This window comes from Python bivittatus, unplaced genomic scaffold, assembly GCF_059951505.1.
Source record: "Python bivittatus isolate LINGU-HERP-01145 unplaced genomic scaffold, Pbiv_v1 ctg000050_np1212, whole genome shotgun sequence".
Taxonomy (NCBI): domain Eukaryota; kingdom Metazoa; phylum Chordata; class Lepidosauria; order Squamata; family Pythonidae; genus Python; species Python bivittatus.
Genome location: NW_028277033.1, coordinates 6,059,831 through 6,083,234, shown reverse-complemented (window position 1 = coordinate 6,083,234; position 23,404 = coordinate 6,059,831). Strand labels below are relative to the sequence as shown.

General features: G+C 38.8%; 1 protein-coding gene across 3 annotated transcripts in view; it reads right to left on the bottom strand.

Moving 5' to 3' along the window:
• Positions 1 to 23,404, bottom strand: part of CSGALNACT2 (chondroitin sulfate N-acetylgalactosaminyltransferase 2) — a 39,179-nt gene that overhangs the window by 11,387 nt on the left and 4,388 nt on the right. For 2 of the 3 annotated variants that reach the window (XM_088129214.1, XM_088129221.1), the window contains 2 exons: positions 8,467 to 9,692; positions 816 to 1,032 (listed from right to left, as the gene is read on the bottom strand). In XM_088129214.1, coding sequence (XP_087985340.1) covers positions 816 to 1,032; positions 8,467 to 9,190 — 941 coding nt within the window. In that variant the 5' untranslated portion in view covers positions 9,191 to 9,692. Of the gene's footprint in view, positions 1 to 815; positions 1,033 to 8,466; positions 9,693 to 17,060; positions 17,257 to 23,404 lie in introns of all 3 variants that reach the window. The other variant, XM_088129226.1, reaches the window with a different exon arrangement.

Genomic DNA, 23,404 nt, shown 5'->3' with positions numbered 1-23,404 from the left:
TGTAAGATATTTACTTGCAGAGAGAGATTTGAAATCTTGAAATCAAAAGGCAAATAGCAAAAGACTGCTTGGTATTATAAGAAACCCACAGGATTGTTCCACAGAGAAGCACAAAGTCTTAGTCAGAGAATAATTATTGGATTTTATGTTATTAGGAAACTTCAAATAGTTGACACTGACATGTGCCAATTACGATAAAGCCAATTACGATAAACTGACAGATAAACTGGGTCATGTTTTCAGTAACAGGCTAGTGGTTTATTAACTCAGGATTTTAGCAGCTCAATAATTTAGCATTTTAGTATTCTCAAGATTCTTTTCTATTTGTTAATTTACTCTATGTTAGTATTTCATAGTTTAAAAACATAGTAACTAGATTTTCAATATTTGAGGGCTGTTTTTCTTTAGCACTGTAGTATTTGTATTTATGTTCTACTTTTGTTCATTTTATCTCAAGCTAAATCATTTGTTCAATGTTTTCCTTTGATTTTCCTCTGACCCCTATGGCTTTCTACGAAACTGTATACTAGATCTAATCCATTATCGTAGTAAATGACAGTATCCAGTGTCTATTGAAGGGGTAGACTAACAAAAGGTCTCTCAACCAAGTGTTTTTGCATTCAGAGTTACCAAACAGGGAAACACCATTTGTGCTAATACTAATACTACTAATACTCATTTCTTGCAGGAAATCTATCTCCCCAAATACTACTACTCTACTTTCTCTAATTAAAGGCCTAAATATCTGAAGCTGAAATGGCTGGACTTTTTTCCCCTCGATGGATAGCTTCGGGCTTTGTTTTCGAGGTACTTACCTGAAATTTTGCATGAATTGTGCAAAAACTTCTGTCCTTCCTGCGAGGGGAACAATGATATTTATTACTGACCGGGAGATATCAACAGTCTCTGTCTTCACCTTCATGAGAGGACCAAATGGACGAAAGAGCGTAACGTGTCTGTATTCCAGTTCGTCTGCTTTCTTGTAGAATAATTCATACTGCGACCCTTTGTCTCTCTCTGTGCGGTAATAACCTTAGGAAGAATTTAAAGGAGGAATTGATTCAGTCATAGGTTTTACAGACAGGGGCAAAAGTCTGGGAATCAGTAAACATGTCCTGGTGCACACACTGTGCAAAGTCCTAAGGAAGTTTGCTTTTGGCTCAGCGCTATGTGTGAACCAGCTCAATAACAAACCAACCATGGTTCAAACGTTCACAGCTTAGCATAACATACCAATCCAGGCATTCATACATTAAACCCAGAACCAATAAAGACTTGGATTAGAATCCAGCCAGGTACACATTTTAAAAACTGTCTCAAAACATCAGGAAATGAAAATGGAATCAAAGGCAGGTAGCAGAAGAAAGTTGCAAATCGATTCTTCCAACCAAAAGCAACATTTCTCCAAATAAGTTTATAAAATTCCATAGACATCACTGCATCATCTATATTAACAAACAATTTTTAAAAGGTTAGCAGGTCACATTTGGTTTAACTGGAATGTTGGTTTCCAGTATCTGTTTGAAAAAAGCTGTAATTGCCATAATTTAACTCAAGTGTTTTCCAAACTTGGCAACTTTAAGATGTGTGGGATTCATCTCCCAGAATTCCCCAGCCAGCATGGGGGATTATGGGAGTTGAAGTCTACACATCTTAAAGTGGCCAAGTTTGAAAAACACTTAAGTGATACTTGCTGCATGGAATTCATTCAATGAGAAGAGGGAGAAAGCAACAGCATTTGCCTTTAGGGGGAAAATACACACACACAAATAGGGGTTTGTTAAAGAATAACTGATTTCATGTTATTGCACAACTAAACATGACTGACAATCAATTTCATCATATATATATAGAGAGAGAGAGAGAGAAAGAGAGAAAGAGAGAAAGAGAGAAAGAGAGAGACCTACTTATTCTTTAGGTAAGTTGTATATCTTTAATGTAATCTGCAAGGCATTGAAAACTCAGGCACTAACAAAGGTTATGTTGTATAACCATTAGCAACAAACTGTCACAGCCCATTACACAAACCTGTACTTCCTCCAAACACCATCTACTTAGACATTATAGAAATAATAAAAAAGTCAATTTCCCATTAAGCCAGGCTCAAAAATATTCAATGCAAGAAGTACATAATACTTTCTCTTTCAATGTGCTTGAGGATGCCCTGGAAGATCCGACAGAGACCTTCGCTGACATGTTGCACATGCAGCTGAAGCTGAGCCTTTAGAGTTAAATATTTTTCTAAATGGAATAATAAAAAGGATCAGCAGTGGGAAGAATAATGCCTTGGGTGGAGTTGCATGCAACTTAGAACAGATGTTCCCAAACAATCACCTCCAGATTTCTGTCTCTTGCTTTTTTTATGTATTAAGGAGATATTTGGGAAGAATAAGCCAGCCATGAGTATGGCGCCAAAGGTCATTGAGAAATCCATCCAACTCTGTCATTTGAATCTGGAGTTTGGCAGATCAGATGGACTACTGGGGCTTAGCATTATGTCACGTCCACCAGCAGGTTCAACCTTAGAGTCAGCTATAGCCTTCTTTTGCTCAACAGGATGAAGATGTTGTTTCTCCTCTCAGTACTGTTGGCAGGCTAACCTTCTTGACCCAAATCCAAGAACCTTAGGCAGGATAAAGCAAACTTTAAAAAAGGAAATAGGTTTTTTCCCCTGTTTTTCCCTTCTTATCTTATAGTCTTGCCTTATGAGCGTGAGAAGAGCATTCTAGTTATTAATTAATAATCATTTCTAGATATGATTCAACTATTTCTGGTGGCATTGGCAAAATCAATCCAAATCACCAAACAAGCTACAGTTTGTTCTGTTACAGCATTGTGATATGCATATTTTCTGATACAACTGTGGAGTTTATGTTTCTCCACAATGAATGTTTAGACTACGTACTACTTATTGACAAAACCCCATTCAAGCCATACCAATCTGATTTTTCTCCTATACTGTACAGTATAACGTGTACAGAAATACTCAGATTATTAATTCAGTTTTCAGGATTTTTTTTCTTATTGAATACATCAAGATCGGTTCACCAAATCCACAAACATACCTACATAAAGCCATAAAAAAATCTATGCAGAGGAAGAAAACTATATGTACTTCCTACAGTACTATAAGAAATGTACTTCCAGTATTGTTCTGCTTCCCTCTCGAATTCTGAGGTTTAACAACTGTAATATTTGTCCAAGGCTAGCTGTTCAACCTTATCCTTTAGTTTATAGGCAGGTAAAATGGATAAAGCAACAAATGTAATAAACAGAACAGCTGTTTTAGACCATTCATTTATAATAAATGTCAAGGATATATTCTATGGCAGATAAGGAGTCAATGGCTGAAGTCAGAGCTGATGGTAGCCTTTATCACAGCTCTCTCTGGGCATGTACGTGTTGATGACATCCCAGAAATTGACAACTAGGAAGATAAATAGCAGCAGCCCTGAAAAAGGGCAGCTTCTCTCTAGCATACTTGGCCCAGGGATCCTGATGGATACCAATACGTTTGCAGGCTATGTGCACATGGACAAAATCTTAGATATTCTATTAAGTGCAAGGAATCACTATGTAGATTTTATATCCACAGGCTGCACGATAGCTGGCAAGTTTGTTGAAAAATATGATAGGAGACGTTGGGCCCGGAGCTTAAAGCAAAATATGCTAAATTATTAAATTAACATTATCACCCATGCATACTGTGGAGTCTTTACCCTAAGCAAAGAGAGTGTGGAGATCAAATCTAACCTCAAGCCTAGTCAGGAATGCTACTTCTCTGCAATTTTTAAAAGATGCAATTTATGCCAGTCCTCGTTCAGCTTCTCAACAGCAGAGCTCGACTGGAAAAATGAGAACACAGAACAATGGACAGTGGAGGCGGAATGAGTGTAAGACCAGCAATGAACTCTAAAGGCTTTGAGATAAGCTGAGGTTTTTTTAGGCTCAAGAATTTAAATTTAATCACTGTCACAAAGGCTGCAAAGAACTCTGCAGTGAACAGAACAGCTGCAGAATATTTTTCGGAAACATATACAGATTCTGAGCATATTAAAGGCAAAAGTTTCAAGGAACAATTTTATGAAAGATTATTTCACACACTAATATCTATTGCAGATGGAGGAATAATAATCATTGGAGACATGAATGGAGTGCTAAATTCAAATTTAAGACAAAGCAATTTAAAGGAAAAAACAAGGAAAGCTCCCTGGAAAAGTCTTCTGGTATATGGACACACTGGCTTTTAAAGATGCTTGGGGACTAAATAACCCAAGAGATTGCAGATTTTTTTCCAGCTAGACACCAAACACACTCAATAATCGACATCTTTGAGTCTTCAAGTCTTTCACACCATTTATTAAGATGTGCAGATCTGTCCAATGGCATATGCAGACCACAATCCAATTCTAATATCATGGTTTCAAGGAGAAAAATTGCCCTTCAGATGGAGGATGAATGACAAGCTGCTAACTCAAGAAGGCCTATTACAGAAATGCAAAGAAGAATTTAAAAGTTTCTTTAAAATAAATATTGTTGTTGTTCAGTCGTTAGGTCGTGTCCGACTCTTCGTGGCCCCATGAACCACATCGCGCCAGGCCTTCCTGTCCTTCGCTGCCTCCCTGCGTTGGCTCAGTTTCAGGCTCAAAAAATACATATGCCTCCAGGGAACTGTATGGGACACAAGTAATGCTTACATGAGAGGAATGCCCCTAAAACTTTCTGCGAACCACAGAAAAGAATACAAAAGATGGGAATCACAACTGGAAGAAAAAATAAAGGCACTAGAACAGATTCACAAAACCAACCCAAGACAACAAGCACTATTAAACCTAAATAAACAACAGGCAGACTTATTGGAAACAGAAGAGCTTCAAAAGAAGATAAAATATGCCAAACAAAACCATTTTGAGAATGCAAATAAGAGAGGAAGACTCTTGGCCTATTAAATCAGAAAAAAGAAAGAGAGAAGGATGATAACAGTGACAGAGAAAGGGAATAAACTGTTGTATACAAGATTGAAAATAACAGAAGAACTTGCAGAATTTTTCCATGAATTATATTCTAAATATAAAATTGACAGGGAAAATCTGAAAACATACATTAAAGAGTTCACTGAAGAACATGGACGAATACTATAACAATTCAAGAGATCATAAAGCAATAAAAGAAAATCTAAATGTAAAGGTACCAGGCCCAGATGGGCTGATGGCCCAAAATTATTAAAGGTTAGAAAAGGAACTGGCAGAACCACTATTGAAAACGACGAATGAAATTCAAATAACAAAAACAGTATAAGGACATGAGAAGACGTATACATAACTTCAATACACAAAGGAAAGCAAACGTTAAGGTGTCCTTTAAAATTCTGTTAGTTTCATTATCTACGTATTTATACATGTTGAACCCAAAGGACAACAATAAGTTCAGGGTGATTTCCGCTGATTTTGTTCCAGATGTTTTCTTGTTTAATAAGAGGAACACACACCCTACCAAGTGGCTGCAGTCTTCAAGTAATTCCCACTGCAGGGCATATCTGATGTTAACCCTGGCATGCAGAAAATCCTACCAACTAGGCATGCTGGCTTGGAATTATGGGATTTGTTATCTAGCACATATAGTGGGCAGAAGATTGAGCAAAGCTATGGCTATGTTACTGTGATAGGTAATGTCTTTCCACTGTTTATCAGACTCTTGTTCTGTTCCTTCCCCGTAACGTTCAGGTTTTAACTCACAATCATTTTTTTCCTTCTTCTGTTTTACTCTGTTCAGCCAAGCCCTCAAAAGCAGCATCAAGGTAAATAAAAACGTTAGCTAGGATGCAGGATAAAGCAAATGCTTTTTAAAAAATAACCTAAGTTAAGAAGAGAATCACTCTTTCCCCAAATGGTTGTGATTGCCTGAGCTTTGGGGATATGGCCAAGTTAACCACAGGCCTAACATCAGTTAATTTCTTAAGAGGAATGGGACATTCTAATTTCTTTAGCACTTGGGTGAATCCAGTTCTTTCCTCAAATGAGCCTTTCCCCCAAACATCTATTTATAAACTTCTGACTAGGGTTTTGGGGGTGAGGGTTGGGATGAAGAGAGAATCCATATCAATTTCTTCCTTACTGGAATCCTGCTACATTAAGGACAAACTTTCACCAGTCTTGGGCCTTGCTGCATTCTTCTGAGGAACAGAAGACAAACCAACACGGATTGCATCTGATTATCAAGTGCCATTACTGCTACCCAGATAATGCCTGCAGTCCAAGCAGAAAGGCTTTAAAATTCAACCTCTACTTGCAATGTATGGTTTTATCTCATCAGGTTAAGTGTTATATTAAAGCTTAAGAGAACTGTATTTAAGCAGTGATTTCAAAGTAACTCGAATCCTTTGAAGATTTGAAAATCTGAAGCCAATCTTTACTTGGGGTTATTGGGCTTTTTTAGTATGATGTACACCGTTCCTAATGTTTAAACAATTGGAATTAGCATTAAAATAAACAATAGATTGGTCAAAAATAATTACTGCATTGAGACATCTAATAGAGTAGCTAAATGTTATGAGGGGAGGTTTCCCATTTCCTGAAACAAGCCAGAGGTGTTCCAAATAAATTACAAAAAGCTAACCCCCTCATGCTATTGAAATCTAAAAAGGAGAAGACACAGTCACCAGTTGTCCCAGTTACTTCACTCTAGCAAAAAATCTCAAACAAGCTGACCAAAACGGTTTAAACGGTGGCATTTCTTCACTGCACCAAAGCTGACAAAGTAAGGAAACTTGGTGTTTGCAAAAGGAAGTGGCAAGTTACAAACTTGCTCTAAGAATTTACTGCCTGAACTGTTTTCCTGTAAGGATTGCAGAATGATTCAATGATACCTGAACTCCAAGTCTGAAGACATCTGGCCTCGGCTAGTTTTCAGTTTAAGGCATTTTGTCATAGGAAATTACATTAGGAGGCAAAGCTCAGAACCCAGAGGACGTTTCATGGGTATTCAAGAATGCACCACATGTATGAAATGCTGTAATTCAGAGGGTGGCATTCAGAGAGGAGTAGAATATCAGCATCTTAAATAACTACAAACCTGCAGATATTTATGACTAACAAGAGATGAGGAGGATGGATTACTTACCACTGACATCACATCTTGGAAATGGCTCAATGCAATCTCCAACATAAATATTTTCAGTGAGCCAATGAAATCATGTTTTATGGGTGTGTTTTGGAATTTAGGATGTGGCATCCAGAAGAGAACCCCTCAGTTCTGCCGCCTGGAGATCTAGCAATCAAGTGTAACTACCATTATAAGCTTCTTGGAAACCAGAAAAAACAACTGAAAGGCTTAGGCTGATTCACTCCAGTATTGCTCTTGCAGAGTTTCCTTCTTTTAAGGCATATTCTATCTTAGCTTCAAAATGCCAAAGAAAGCTAAGAACATCCGATTTATGATCACTAGCATGTGTCTCAGGTGACTTAAAAACATTGCATTAGAATTCACGGACTATTGCCATGAGTCCAGCTAACAAACTGGAGGTCCAGAGGGAGAAGATCAGAGAATGAACTCTGGTGTGTTTTGCCAAAGCAAATCTGGTGGATCATAAAGTAGACTCAGTAAGAAATATTCAAGACCCGCATCTCAAAATACACTTAGCTTAAGACTCCTAGAACAGATAGCAAATATTCAGCAAGGTTAGTTATAGAACAGGTAGTTAATAGACCCACTGACAGACAACTAAATCACAACCCATGAGCTATTCATTGGGACCTACTGAATAGCTGACGGTTTATCTGGCTTTCACATCTTAGGCAGAGCTATAGCGGAAAGCCCCAAGTGGCAGGTAAGTCACAAATTGTGAAGATGTAGATTTCTAGTTTGGAAAAATTTAGATTCCCCCCCTTCCCAAAATGATGCATGAAACAAGAGTGTCCACTACTTTTTCAGGTAGCACTCAATGTCCTATGATTCCATTAACACAATACTATACATTAAAAAAAAAAAAATTGCTACAAAATCTCATGCTTTGGGGGGGGGGGTTGTTATGTATAGTTCTCAGTAATTCCTTCAATTCTCCAAGACGGAGTAAAGATTATAAGTGATGACTTGAATCATCAGGAAAGAAAGCCCCATAAATATCTGAAGGTGGCTTAGTCTTTAAGGTAAGCGAGGATTTAAGGATTAATAGTGGGGCGCAAAACAGTATCCATCATCAAGTTGTTTGTGAATTCTGCAAATATCACACACATTAAAGCTGAACATACAAGCTCATTCATCCGTGCACCTATACTCAAAACAAAGCTTATGAACATACCTGCTCTATTATCTTATTTCTCAGCTTGATCTCAACAGCTAACTATTTAAACATTTTTAGCATTAGATTATAATTAAACTGTTTCTACCAAGTAAACAGCTAAGTATTTTGTTTCATATACTCTCCTACTTTGAGTAGAACGCCTTGCTAATTTCAAGTCTATAGAGTACCTTCTACAAAATCATTTTCACTGTAAAGCTGCCGCTCCCCGATTCCATCTTCTTCGTCTTGACCTTCTTCATCAGGATTATTGATTACCTCTAGCCCAGCCTCAATTACTTCCACCAACTCATCCCGCTTATCTTTTCTGACAGGCTTCTCCTCAGGGTGGCGGGTAAGCCCCATCTCCAACTGGAACACTTTCATGGAAGTAAAGCTCTCAAAAGGAATCACTGCATATTCACTGGGTAGCTTGGCCCCAATGCTCACTTCGGCTTTGTCTATTTGAGAATGCAGATATTCTAGCAGATCGTTGGAGGTCTGTTCTTTGATGCCTGGGGAACCCATGCTTTGGACTTTGGGGTTTTTCTTTTCCTGCAACAGCTTCAATTTCTCACTCATCTCCTGAAGCTCCAGCTTTAACTGGGCAATTTGACGCTTGAGGCTTGTAGCTCTGCTTTGGTAGTGCTCTTCTTGCTCTTGCAAAAGGGCTTGGTAATGTTCCTTACCAAACTGATCCCCTCCAATGCCAGGAAGTGATCTATTGCCTTCTGTTGGTGGTGCACACTCAAGAAGGTACATGATCAGTAACAGGCTCAGCAGCAGAGCGAGGCCAACAAAAAGCCATCGAGTTCTGGCTTGAAATATTAACCCTCTTCTGGGCATTCTTAGAGAACTGTCGTTGTATTCCAAATCAATAAACAAAGCTGATATTTGCAGGTCATACCTTATCATCTGAAGGGAGCCATGGTTTTGAAGACAAATCAAGATCACCCTCAATTGTTACAGCCATTCATGTACGGAGAACATTTCAACAGCTGTCTTGTTCAAGCAACAAGTCTTCAGGGCAAGCCTAAATCCCCAAATTATTACAATTTCCATTCCTGCAAGCAGTTGCAATCTAATTGGCAAATACAGCTCTCATTAAATAAGGGTTATTTGCCTAAATAGAGAAGCCTGATGTTACAAGAAAGTCATTTGGCCTTTGTTTTCCAATGTAACAACCTTAAGTTTATCATCAACTTATGTTAAAAAATAAAGGAAAAACTTCTGGAAATGTCGATGTTCTTATTGCCATTGGAGTATTTTTGACCTCCTCCATCGATGCACTGCCAAAAAAGAAATTAGTATCTCAGCAGTACTGGAGAGTCTGCAAGATATTTTCATCCAACATTTGTGCTTCTCCCTTGCTCTTCTTGGAAATCCATGATCTGAGTCAGCAAAATAAAGGAAGAGCCTAATATTAAATGAAAAAAATACACTTGGTTAGAACTACAAAGTAACCAGACATCTGGAAAGCACATAAAGGCAATGCCTAATATCCTAAAAATTTAGATGCAATGAATTACATTTAATTTTTTGGCTACTCTAGAATAGGGGAAAATGGTAAATCTGACATATTTTCTACGTTACACATCTACGAGCTCCTTCTTAGGGAAAAGCAGGGGTTTTTTTAACCCTATAACTGGGTTGTCCAAACTCATTCCATGAGCCATTTTGTCTTTTCCAAAAAGCATCACAGCCAGCTTTTTTTAAAAAATGGCAAAAGTATGAAGAAATTGATAAAATTTGGAAAGGAAAACATCAGCAAACTCTTCATTACCCAATTCAAAAAGGACCTTTAAATTTAAGAGTTTAGAAGGTCAAAAAGTTTAGTTAGGGTATCTTCCATAGCTGGGTTATCAACAACAAAGGAAAAGAAGATGCTACAGAAACATAAACTATGGTATTGCCTTCCAGTTTTCAGTTATTTCAAGGATAGGTAGTGGAACTACCACGGTTGCTTTAGGGGCCAAATATGTTTCATCTTTGATAAATAAGTCTTGAGAGCCTCGGTAGACAACATAATTCTCAACTGAACTTCCTAACAATCAACTACAGGATGGGTCTCTAGATGGAATAGCTTCTACAATATCCTTCTGATCAAGATGGGATACGAAGACTGAACTCACATCCCATAATACTCTTGAGTTTCTGCACTGACATCTCCAAAATTAATTGTACAGATTTGCCATAAAAAGCTCAACACGTTACCTGCTCATCCTAAGAACTAGCTTTTCCCACAGCAGAACTCTAAAACTGCTTCAGAATTGGGGAGATTCCTGCCATAGTTAAGAGTGTCAAGATCCTTAGTCTGGCCTGGTAACAGTTATCACATAATCCAGACCCCCCCCCAAAAAAAGTATGCATGGATATTTACATTGTTACCAGTTAATAGCGAAGACTGCAAATTGCTATATTTGGCCAGAGAAAACAAAAACAAGAACGTTTAATCTGTTTACAAAAGACCTGCAAGAGAAACCCAGATTCTGTTTGGTAGAATTCTCACCAAATTAGCTCACTTTCTGGCCATGGTAACATTTCTAAAGAAGTGGTCCAAATTAAATCTTTTTGCCACAAATACACAGAGACATGAAGCCTCATGGGACCTTAAACTAACAAATGTTATAATCAAAAGCTATCAAAACCATATAGCTTTTGATTATAACGTTTCACCTCATCAGAGTACAATCCTGCAAGAAAAACATTTTACCAAATACATAAAGGGGGCAAGGGAGAAGAAAGAGATGTGGTGACAGAGGAAGTAAGAGACTTTCCCATCACATGCACTGGACTTCAACTACCATAATCCACAGCTAGTATAGCCACGGTGGCTAGAGATTATGGCAACCAAAGTCAAATAGAATTAGAAACCATCACTGGCTTGGAGCTCTCTTCCTAATTTCCAAATGCATTTGAGAAACGATCACTGTTTCATCCAAGGATGAGAGAATATCCCTGATCAAACAAGCTAAATCCATTTAAAAATCAAGATATACAACAAGCAACGACGGAATTAAATCCAACAGCCAAACTACCTCCTCCCTCCAGATCAACCTAGCTTCCAGCAGATCTAGTAAATTATAAACATGGTATAGTAAAACTTCACCTCCATTTCTCTTGAAAGGAACAGAAGGAAATGGAATTGCCTTTCTATCAAGGAAACAGTTGTCACGCTTCAGTTTAGATTCACAACAACAAGCTAGTAAGGAAGAATGGGCTGGGAAGAAGTGATTGTCCCCAAGTGATTCCATGATGACTTAAACCTGGGACTTTGTGATCCTTCAGCCTCTAGCACCACCTATAAATGTTCTCACACAGACAGTGTGCATGTCTACAGTCACCCAATCAGGAGGAGACAGGAATGCGTCTAAAGAATATGGCTTCTCCAATTTCAGCATGCCTGCAATGTTTCTATGAAAACAGCATCAGGAGAGCCGCCCACAGTCACTTGTTTGTGGGTGCCCTGAAAACAAAATAAATAGAAAAGCAAATTTTCTAGGCAGCAACATTATTTCTGCCTTCTAAAATATGTGAGGGTTTGAATGAGAATTAAGAATATTTTAAGAAGATAGGTAAGATACAAGCCCAAATCCAATACTATTGTACTGTATTGTTGTATCATTCAAAAAGTCCACACATTCCTCAGTAAGATGCTATCATATTTAAAAAAATTTAAAACACTATTCTCTTGTATTAGAAAATGGTGATGAATATATGGAACTCAACTGTTTCTTTTAAAAATTCTAGGCTGTCACACCACAAGTGCAGAAAAACTGTGAGTCTCGAATTCACCTCCTCTTACTTTTGAATTCCCAGGCCTAGTTTTTTAAGGCAACTTGTCACAAACACAACTTGGCATTTCAACAGGTGCTCCAGGTGTTGGCCTGGCATTGAAAAGAAGGTTATACTAAGTGCATAGGCATGAAATATTTATGGATTCACAACTCTGGAAGATACAGATTGATGCTTTGGGTGACAAAAAGCATATGCTTAATTTTAAATCCCCTTATTTATTTGCCCTAGTTACTATTAATGCATCTTTATACAGCCTACGTAGCACCTGTAGAGATAATGCTTCACTTGAAATAGCATTTCATTTAAACTGAGCTGATCTGCTTCAGTTATGAAACATTTTGTAGAACTCATCATTGGGAACCAACTTAAGTTTCCTTTGCAAGTCTAGAAGCAGAATATATTCCTTCTCCAAATATGCCCCTGGCCATAAAATGCTCACATTCCTCCCTCTGTTGTGAATTAAGGCAGCCTGTGCTGGTAGATTTATATCTTGTCATTCCTTCAGGAACTCTTTTGTATACTATGGCAACTTCTGCTAATGTGGGCAAGAAGCTATCAGCAACCTTCTTAATGCAGGAATTAAAGAAAGAGTGCAAACTTTCTGAAGATAAGTACAACAGCAAGGAGTATGAATTGTGACCAGAGTATTATTGTCAAGTCTTTCTGAAGGCTGAAGAAGCTCAACAGTATCTCTTGTGAAGTCCTTGAACAAGAACCGTGAATAATAAAAAGGCAGGCAGATCTACACAGGAACCAGATAAATGCCAAGGTTGGGAAAGAGATACCAACGTACAAGGAAATGGACCTGAATGGAATGATAACAACCAGATACAGTCCCACAAGTTGTGAGACACTGCTACCTGGAACCGCAAAATGTATTGTGAGGAAGACGGCAAGGTTCTCCTAACCATGATGCACCCCTGATTTCTCAGACAGGAGGCAGTATTTTCAAAACAAAACATCTACATGAGGTCCAGGCTCTTGGAAACCAGGTATCAGGTTAATGGACTAAGGAAGAAAACCAGTCATAAATTAGCAGGCAAGCACAGCCTTGTCCAGAAGCTTGGATTGCAAGAATATCTTCTGAGGCCAGGTGGCATATGAGACAGCTGAGGATTCCCATATTTGAAAGCCAACCAACCCAAGAAAAAGGATCTATAACCATGAAACTGAGAGCCAGTTTGGTGTAGAGGTTTAAGGCACCAGAAGACGGAGTTCTAGTCCTGCTTTACATACAAAAACCACAACCACCCAACATCTGGGTGACTTTGGTCTAGCGCTTCTCCTTCAGCCTTTGGAAGAAGGCAGTGGCAAACCACTTCCAAAAATCTTGCCAATAAAACTGCAGAGATTCATCAACACTGACTCAAAGTCACCAAAAAACAACAACAAAACACCACTGTGAAACTACGTGCATTTTAACTCATCTCCTTTTATGGAGATAGTGATGTAAGGAACGAATGAGAATTGATTCCATTTAAGATTAAAAGTTACTCATGCTCCACGCTGGCTAAGATGTAGTTCTTGATATCCCTCTCTATCTAGCCTGGTTTGTTGGAGAATAAAATCAATTCAAACAAAATTGTGTACTGTATCTCTTCCCTCGGTTCCTGAAAAGCTTTCAGTGTTATAAACCCTATTTAAATACAAATTATGTGGCATGGTGACATTAGCAATCATGTGCTGACCAGTCAAATATTGCTTAAGTGACTTTGGTCAACTAACAGAACTCCTATACAGGTAGTCCTGGGGTTAAGAGCACTCGGGTTACAGACGACCCATAGTTAAGAACAGAGCCTACTGTAGCAAAATTCGAGTTAAATACACAATGATTCAAGTTAAATACACAATGGTTTGAGTTCATTACACAATACTACTTATACAGTATTATACAATAATACTGTTCCAGCTTACATACAAATTCGACTTAAGGACAGACCTTGGGAACGGAACTCGTTCTTAAACTGGGGACTACCTATATTGTTAAGCCAACAAATTGCTCTCTGATTCAGCTGCCTTTATAAAATAATTTTCTTTTAACAGTTGCTGTTGCAAAATGTAAACCGTGAAATTAAAAATAAAAATGAATTCTTGGCTGACCCTGGCATTCCAAGTTAAAAGCAAAATAGAACTGCCCGATCATTCACATTATCCAGTATATTTTAAATATGTTAAAAACTACTGTACTGTGAAATAAAGCAAGGAAGATATGCATCATATTTAATGGGAAAGGATCTCTTCTGTTTTAATACACTAATAGTTTAGACAGGACTGTATTATGCTGGTCCCGTAAGGACTTGACAATAATATTCTGGTCACAATTCATACTCCTTGCTGTTGTACTTATCTTCCGAATTCTTTACCTCGGAAAGCACTTCTAAATGAGTGCTTCTCATTTAAGATGCTTTTTTTTTTTTTTTTTTTTTACCGAAGTGCTCCTGCCACATAAATTTGTGAAAAATGCCATCTCCCAGCTTCAGCCTGTTTGATCATTTTCTTTAAAAAAAATTCTAATCTTTGTCATGGGTTTTTTTCTAACATTTTTAGCATTGTTCCGGTGTTTTACCTTGATAACATTTAACATCACTACAAAAATGTTCAAAGGAAAGATTATCAGGAAGAGAAATATTTACAAAAATACTGTATTAATCCTAAGATTTAAGACTAGGACAGAGGAGATGCAGGTTCACGTCTATCCTCAGCCTTGGAAATACATATAAGACAATTAGTCACTCTCTCTTTTAGCCCAGCGTGCTTCACGGGGTTGCTACTGTGGGGAGAAAGGCTGGGGAAATTGGAGTTTTATCATGGAGGATCACCTCCTGGAGGACAGGCAGGATATAAATCTCATAAATCTCACAAAAAATATATTGAATGGGTTCCACTCTGGGGGATAGAAAGCCATGTGTCAGAAATACTTTTGTAATAGGAAGGAGAGAGCGCGGGAAGAAAAACATCAGGACATAATTATCAAGCAAGCTCACCAGACTATGTCCTAACTTTAGTTCCTTGAACTCTAACGTTCTAGCATATCCCCCAATTTTACGTTAACCACATACTTCGGTTACAATAATAGCAAATACTTTTTTCCCCCAAGACATACGTAGATATTCATTTCCCAAAGCTCTCTCAGTTATTCACCTCCAAGAAAAAAAAGTCCTATTTCCATGGCATTCCAATTTAAAGAAACCAACGTGTTTTGATCCAAACGTGCATTTACATTCTATTTACATGAAAAGACATCATGAATCTTCACTAGATGTTTCCAACACTCCTTTTCTTTAAGCTGGAAATCATTATTTTATCCACCACGTTGCAAAGACATAGAAAATGGTGTGGTTCCATCAGCTGTAAATATTGCGTTTCCAACAATAAAGCTACTAATTCAGAAGTTCTCCCCCTCAGAAGACAAACTTCCAAAAATTGCTCCTGTATTTTACAGGGGTGATTTCTTATTCTGCCAAGTTTAGGGACTGCTCAAAAGTCCTCTTAAATCAATATTACAGAACTTTCTGAAATCAACAGGCTTTAACACCTTTTGAAACCAACTCAGGAGTCTACCAATTCTGCAGCTGGACTACCACATTTACCAATCACAATAACTGGAAACAAAACAGAGAAATCCAACATTTGTACAAACATAGCACAGGCTCAGAGTTACCATGCAGTGCCTCTCTGAATGCTGTCAAAGGTCTGCTATCCCTCTGAATATTTCTGAACGTTAAAGAAAAAAAAAATTCTGAAGCTTTCTTTGGAGAGGAAAATAGAATGACCACTGGCGGCTTGACTTGTCCTTCAAGTGTTTCGTTATTATCGTGGTCAAAGTCCAAATACAAACACAAAATGAGCAAAATTGCTATAAAATTATGAGCCATGCTAAAAAATATTAACCCTAAGCAGTCAGCCTCCTATGCCTTTTACAGGTGATATAATGCTCTTTAGAGCAGTGTTTCTCCATCTTGGCAACTTCAAGATGTGTGGACTTCAATTCTCAGAATTCCCCAGCCAGCCATTTCTTTTAACCCCATGCATTTTGTCCTGTGTGCATTTCAGATCTGTTCGTGAAACAGTTTTCTGTGGGTTACCTTTCTTTTCAATAAAGCTACTCGCCATAACAGTTGTTTTCTGTTTTGTCAAAGTGGAGGTAATTTTGCAATTCGCTCACATTTTGACACCTCTGTGCAAGTCCTGATCAATGCACGAACTGGAATGAAGCAATTCTTCGGTATTCACGTGTCTCAAAAGGGGATGACTTAGTCATCAGAACTTTTTTAAAAATGCAAATAAATGTCTATGGGAAGGACGCTCAAAAAAAATAAAAGGGCAGAAAGGGAAGACTGTTGGAAAACCACTTCTTATACATGAAAAGGCCAACTTCCTTTTAATATCTCATGCAAAACAAAACAAAAAAACAAATAAATAAAAGCGGGGGATAAAAAAAAGTGAAGGCAGGCAAAACGAGCAACCAGAACTAACAGATTCATCCATTTCTAACAGAAAGGCACTCCCATGCCTTGGCCTGCTAAACTTTCAAATGGGTCTACAAGCCTAAAAGGGCTAGAAATGTCAGCCCTCCCAGGTAAACCAGACAGGAAACATGACCAGATGAGCTAATAATTCTTCACCATAAGGCTACATCTTGCAAGTCTGAAAGTACAAATCTCCCGTTGTCCGTAGTCACCATCTGATCAGTTCTAAATTTCTTACTCTGTTGGGGGCTCCTTCCCTTTTTATCTGATCATTCCCTAGGCATCATCTCCCCCCCACCCCCCGCCATCTTTCAAGGCCATCCTCACATTCCATTAGAGGAGACCTCTGGCACAGGGCCTCTCCAGCATGTACATCTCTTCAAATCCATCACGGCAGCTCACACAGTACACAATCTACAGCTGAAGAGGTCTCATAAGACCTTTCCCTACTGCACACACGAATCCCACCAGTTTTCTGCCCCCCACCAGCCCGAGACCTCTATTTGCTGGTTTCTCACCAATAACTGTAGAACTGGAGGGACCTCAGAAGTCCCCTACTCCAACTCCCTGCTCAGTGCAGGATCTGTGGTCAGAGGCTGCAGAGCTGTTCAGCATCCCGGAGTCTCCTTCATTAGGAGAATTAATTAGTGGCAGAGTGAAGCCTACAGTTTTCGGTGGGTTGCTGGGAAGAACCCTCTGCAATGGATGGGATCTCTGGATGGGGGCAAGAGAAGAAAAAGATAGGATTCCTATCATCATCTCAGAACACTGAAGTCTTGTCACCTCCCCTTCCTTCACACCCTGGTGAAGACTGAAGACCGGGAGGAAGGAACCTGTCTGTGTGCATGTGGGTGTGTACACCAGAGACAGAAAAGAGCAATGTATGGCTTGTGACTCAGCCTGTAAAACCCTTGAGATGAAAAGGTGCCTCCCCTTGGGATCCAGAAACCAAGCGTGCCTATGACGCTCTTCCTGTAAACTGTAGATTGCATGCATATCATGGTTTCCTTATTAATCATAGGTTACAATCAGAGGATCGGTGTGTGCACCACAGTAGTTATGCCATCACCAGGCGCCCCTTGACCTCCAAATACATTCACTTTAAAAAAAAAAAAAAAAAACTTATGAACACCCCAGATTTCAAGTGAGAACCCAGATCTTAAAAAATTTAACTGGATTCTCACACAAGACCTCATAAAACTTTGATCACTTTTTCCCCAAAGTTTTTTTTTAATTTAAAGTACTGTTTTATTTTTGCCCCCATTGCATTATATGAAGCCACACTAAAACGTTTATTGTAAACCCTATATTTCTTGCAACAAAAACTACACTGGCTGAATTTATCTGCTACCTGTGTCTCTCATGCTTCCTTCAAAATATTCAAGGTTGCAGACATTGCTGTTTTCTCTCTTCACCCACCCACCCCCATGCCATTTTATCCTTTTCACAACCATATGAGATACTAATTTGCTCAAAATTGTCTAGTAAACTTTGTGATGACCATTGAAACCTGGGATTCACACTCGTCTAACATGTACTCATACTGACGCAGTAAATAACACTTGGAAGATTTAATTTAAACTAGGTGAACAAATCAAACCTAATATCAGTTCCCACAGAACAGGCCATAAACTCTAGTTTTCAAACTAGAAAACTAATTGGCATTTTTTTTCAGCCAAGGAAACAGCAGCTCCCTCTGATAAAAAGCTGATGAACTCTAGAACTATGATGAACAATTTCCTAATATCCTCTCTTGATTAGCCTACTTTGAGCAGCCTAGAAAATATATGAAGTTTAGCAAGAACAAGGTAAGCTGGACACACTTAAGTCTGCATAGGGGGAAAAAAATGAGATGACCCTGGGAAATAACGTAACTTTACCTATTTTTGTATCCCATATTGTGGTCTTACAAAAAAATGGAAAACATATTGTTCCTCTCTCTGAGGTTCAATAAAAACTACATTTTAAGCCTTCTATTACATATGAGCAGGAACAGAACTTTACCTTACCCAACTCCAGCAACAACAAAATGCATTTCTCCCAGCATGGTCCTGGATCTCACTTTCATTCTATAAAACATTCACCACTCTGCGATTATTTCCATTCTGTCTGAGCTCTTCTTACATGATCCGTGTATTGTTACTTCATAGATGACCTACATAACAGAACTCTTGCAGTGCACTCATTAGCTTTGAGAACAGAGATAACTTTATATCTTGCTTTTTCAGCCTCAGAGACCCAATACTAGAACATGACACATATTGTGATTTTTTTTTTTCAGCCTTACAAAAGAAGAGTGGCCAAAGGTGGAAAAAGTTGAGGAAGTGGAAAAATCCAAGTTGAGTTTAAGCTCCTTTGCAACTTTGGCTGTTGATGCTGTGTTGGGCTTTCAGAAGACTCACACCACTCCAGTCTAATTTATTTTTGGAAGGGAATAAATAATTCCAAGCACAGAATCCAAGAATATATATAAAGAATTCCCCCTCTGTAGCTTTTGCAGGGCTGATAGCACGCTGAGCATTTGAATGTGGTCTTGAACACAGACAACAGACTGAGATTTATTTAAAAAAACAGTTCAGGTTTCACCAGGGACACTTGCAGAGGGAGTCAAAAAAGTCAAGATGAAGCCCTGCCCTTTTTTATACCTGAGCTTCACCCCCCCCCCCAAAACAAGTATCTGCTAACTTGCACACCAAACAAAATATGAATACACAACCACAAAGCTGCAACTTTTGGTAAAGGAATCAATCAATCCAATTAAGAAATTTTGCTTGTAGCATTTTAAACATTCAGACTCCCTTCTCAGCTTTCCTTCCTCTGATCCTCATGGCAAGATCTATCGACTTCGCAGAGCTTCGTGTTTTAGAGCTGCAGGGCGATGTTCAGCCAACCACAGGGCCGATCCCTTCGGTCAAAGCAACTGAGCCCCAGCCTTGACTAAATGTGAGATACAAAAACATTCTTTTGCAAGGCAAATAACACAATCATAACTTGTTCTTAAAACAGAGGAAAGAAACAAAGGCAGCAAGGATTCAGGCTTTTCTGCCCGCAATACAGTTTAAGGCCCAGAGGAAAAGTTACATTAAAGCACATTCGATTTTTATAACCTAGATAGCAAACTCCAAAAAGTAGCTGGGGGAGGACAAGAAATAAATTTGATTTCATTTACATAATGTTAACATTAAATTGATTTAATAGACTTAATATAATTCTTCCCAGTCATGGGTTTAATTGATTCCCTCTTCCCTTCCTTTAAAAATTACAACTTGTTGACAACTTTGGGAAGGCTTTCTAAAGGTTGCTCTCAAGATGTTGGTGACATGTTCTGCCCTGGGCCTTAGGTTGGGTATCTCTGGCTAGGCTTTATAGAAGCAGCAGCTGTCTCCTATTGTCTCTCCCAGGCTTCTGGCCTGGATAAGCCTAGAAGATGGAAAGAGGCCCTGTCTAGCCTTGGAAGAATATAAAAAACTACTGACTATCGCCAATCCAGCCAAAGACTTTGAGTTACTTAACGAACTAACACAATCAGAAGAAATATATGAATGGGCATAGGAAGAGGAGAATGATAGATGGGAAAGGAGAAGAAGGAGAGATAGAAGGAAGAGAGATAGGAGGAAGAAGAGAAGTTCTAGAAGAAGGAAGAGTTGAAGGAGGAAAGTCAGGAGAAGGAGAGATAGGAGAAGGGGAAGGAGTGGGATTGAATGAGAAGAAGGGATAGAAGAATGAGTGACAGACGAAGAGGGAGAAGGTACAGAGACAGAAGCAGCAGCAACAAAAAAGAGTAGAATTATGTTAATATCAGATCTTTGTTACTTTACCAAGACTGAATCTGTTAACTCACTTCAAAACCTAGCTTTATACTTACTAAAGAAGATGTGAGCCAAGAGTCTGACACAGCATTACATGCTGTGCACCTCTCCCCATGCAGGAGCAACCATCAGTCATTACGCAACAGAGTTCTGCAGTAAACCAGGTTCATGATAATCGGGTTTCAACATTTTGTGCTATGCCATCAAAGAAGGACTCCTGAATTTTTGCCAGTGGCTGAGTTCATGCATCATACTACATCGCGGTTTCTTTTCACCATGGTTTGATGACTAAATCATATTCAGCTTCCTGCAATAACAGGCCATTAACTCTGGTTTAAAAATAACAGGTTCGACCATAGAGCTAAGATAATCAAATTAATCATCTATAGCTTACTATAATGTGCAAACTCTTCCACATGTTCTGCCTAACCACAGATCCCTTAATGCTTTTGATTTCCTTCATTTCAGTGGTTCTTTTTATAGTATTGGCTGATCACTGATCATAATTATTACAAACTATGAATGTACTAATTCAAGTGTCATGCTGTTAGAGAAATAATGAATGGGCCAAGAGCTAAACTAATCTGAAATAAAATCATCCTATTTCCTTTCTCTCCTGTAGCTTGGGGACTGGTTGTACCTAATTTGAAATGCTCTAAAATGACCAAGCCTCTCCGGATACATATTTTAGATATGAATCAGTTTATTCTGACTACCACCAACTCTGATAGACTTCTTAGCCTAGTTAGTGGAAACAGATAACCAAGTTGCTCATTGCATCTCTTACTTCAGGGAATTTCACACTACAAGTCAAGGTCCCACAGTGTTTCATAAGAGAACTACTAGTGTGTTCTGAGAATATTTTTACACTAAAAGCTGCTTTGACACAAAGCAGACAGCCTGCTGTGTCTCTAAATGATTTACTGTTCTAGCAAACATTCATTGAGTAATTCTTGGGCATCTCTCCACCAACTACAATTGGATCAGTTATCAGACAAAGAGATTCATCAAAACTGCCCACCTTTATAGAGATGGAGTGCAGCGACTCATATAAAGATTGCCGTCCTCTCAAAAGCATGAAGTTACGACTTGCTCTTGAAAAGGAAACTTCAAGAGAAGAAAAGTTCTGTGCCAAATCTTGATTAAGCAAATAGCATATCTCAATTATCAGTAGTTCAGGAAACATTATCTCACATGTTCCACCACCCCATAAATAGGCTCAATCAGCAGAATCAAGCAATAAACTTTGGATTAAACCATATTGCATCACAGTGCAAGTTAGCTGGTGTGGCTGATGCCTGTTTACATTCCCTGAAGGAAAACAAAAACATGCACACTTCTCACATAAAAACAGATGTTTGGAAAAAACCAGACTAGAATCCGTCCCCCTGAAATGTTTTATTCATTTCTTCTCCTCCTCCTTCTACAGGGAGCGTACACACACAAATATTTTGAATGAAGCAGCCTCAGAAATGACTGAGCATCTACTTGTCTTGACTGAATCACCCATTCCCATTATTATAGACTATTTTTGCTCTCTTACCAGCGCAGCATCAGCTAACTACCTAGCTAATGTCTTCTTGGCGAAAGCATGAACTCACCAAAAGTCCTGAGATTTTCTGGTGGCCTCCTACTGGAATCTCAACCAGATCAGATCTCGCTTAGCTCTTTTAAGATCAGGCAAGGGCAGATAGGTACTGCCACATACCAAAGATCTTGCACGTGTCTCTAACAACCAAAATAATATTCCGTATCAAGCTCCGACAGCAATGCATAACTAGGAAAATGAGATTCACCTAAGGTTTCATTAATCAAGCCTAACGCCAGAAAAAAACAAGGGGGAGTGGGTGGGGGTTAGGATGCAGAATTTTTGGAACCCAAATAACCAAAACTCCAACCCTCCAAGCCATTAAGGTGGGGTCTCTGTGAATCGCTTGAACCTTCTTCTTCCAGATGGTTTAACTGAAGGGCTAATGGCTCTTTTGCCAATTAAGGCTGAAAACAGCCATCTGTTCTTCATTGGTCATGTTTTGAAACACCCCTTTTCTTTCTCAGCCTCAGAGCATTTCCTTACCCTGCAAATCAGCACTGACAAAACATTAACGGTTGTATTAACTTGGCATCAAAGCTGGTGGGCTCTAATTTGGCTTTATTATAACGAAACAATTTGCAATAGGAGTATGTTGCAATAAGAGCCGATGTTCTATAAGAGTCTTGGTGCATCGTACCAAGGGGTACCTTATCAGCTTCTTTTGCAGGTCCTCCAATGGACATACCTGTTAAATCCAAGGAGATGCTAACTGTAAGGGAATGAATCTTCCCCATCTCCCACTGACATCCCATCCCCACCCCACCCAACCCCACCCCAGGAAGTCAGATTCATCACAATTTTTGGATGGAGAATTTTTTTCCCTAATCTGCCTACGCAGTCAAATCTCATATACCCCAAACCATTGTGGTTAAGGATGGGTTATCATTTTAATTCATTAGACATTGCATCATGAAAGAAAAGTTGTTTCTCAGCAGACATATGTACATGTATTCCAGGAATAATTACTTCTGTTTAGCCTTGACTCAACTGTCTACTTGGTTAAACTGATTTTTTTTAAAAAAAGGCCCTGAGTTGTTCACCCTTAACATTGCCTGTTCTACACACTCATGGCTGACCTGCCTGTGAACACTGAGACATTGCTAAGACAACATCAAATGAAATCAAATCTTTATTACGGTCAAAGACCAGCATAAAGATAACATCAGCACTGCATTGCTACACTACAGTAGTCATCTCTAGAAATGCAAAGACAATTCATTCATCAGCAAACTTTTGATGGGGTTGCAATTATACCCAGAGAAAAGGAATGGATGGGGTCACCTGGTTCATTTTGAAAGCAATGTAGTCAAATGCAGTGCTAAGCAGACAAGCAAATGCAAAAATGTGTTAAGAATGGTTATAGTCTTTAAGCGTAACCAGTCAAGTTCTAATTCCATGCGCCGTCTCTAACTCAGCCGAGGCCTTAATGTTTACACGCAATCTAAGAATGGGACTATCCAGA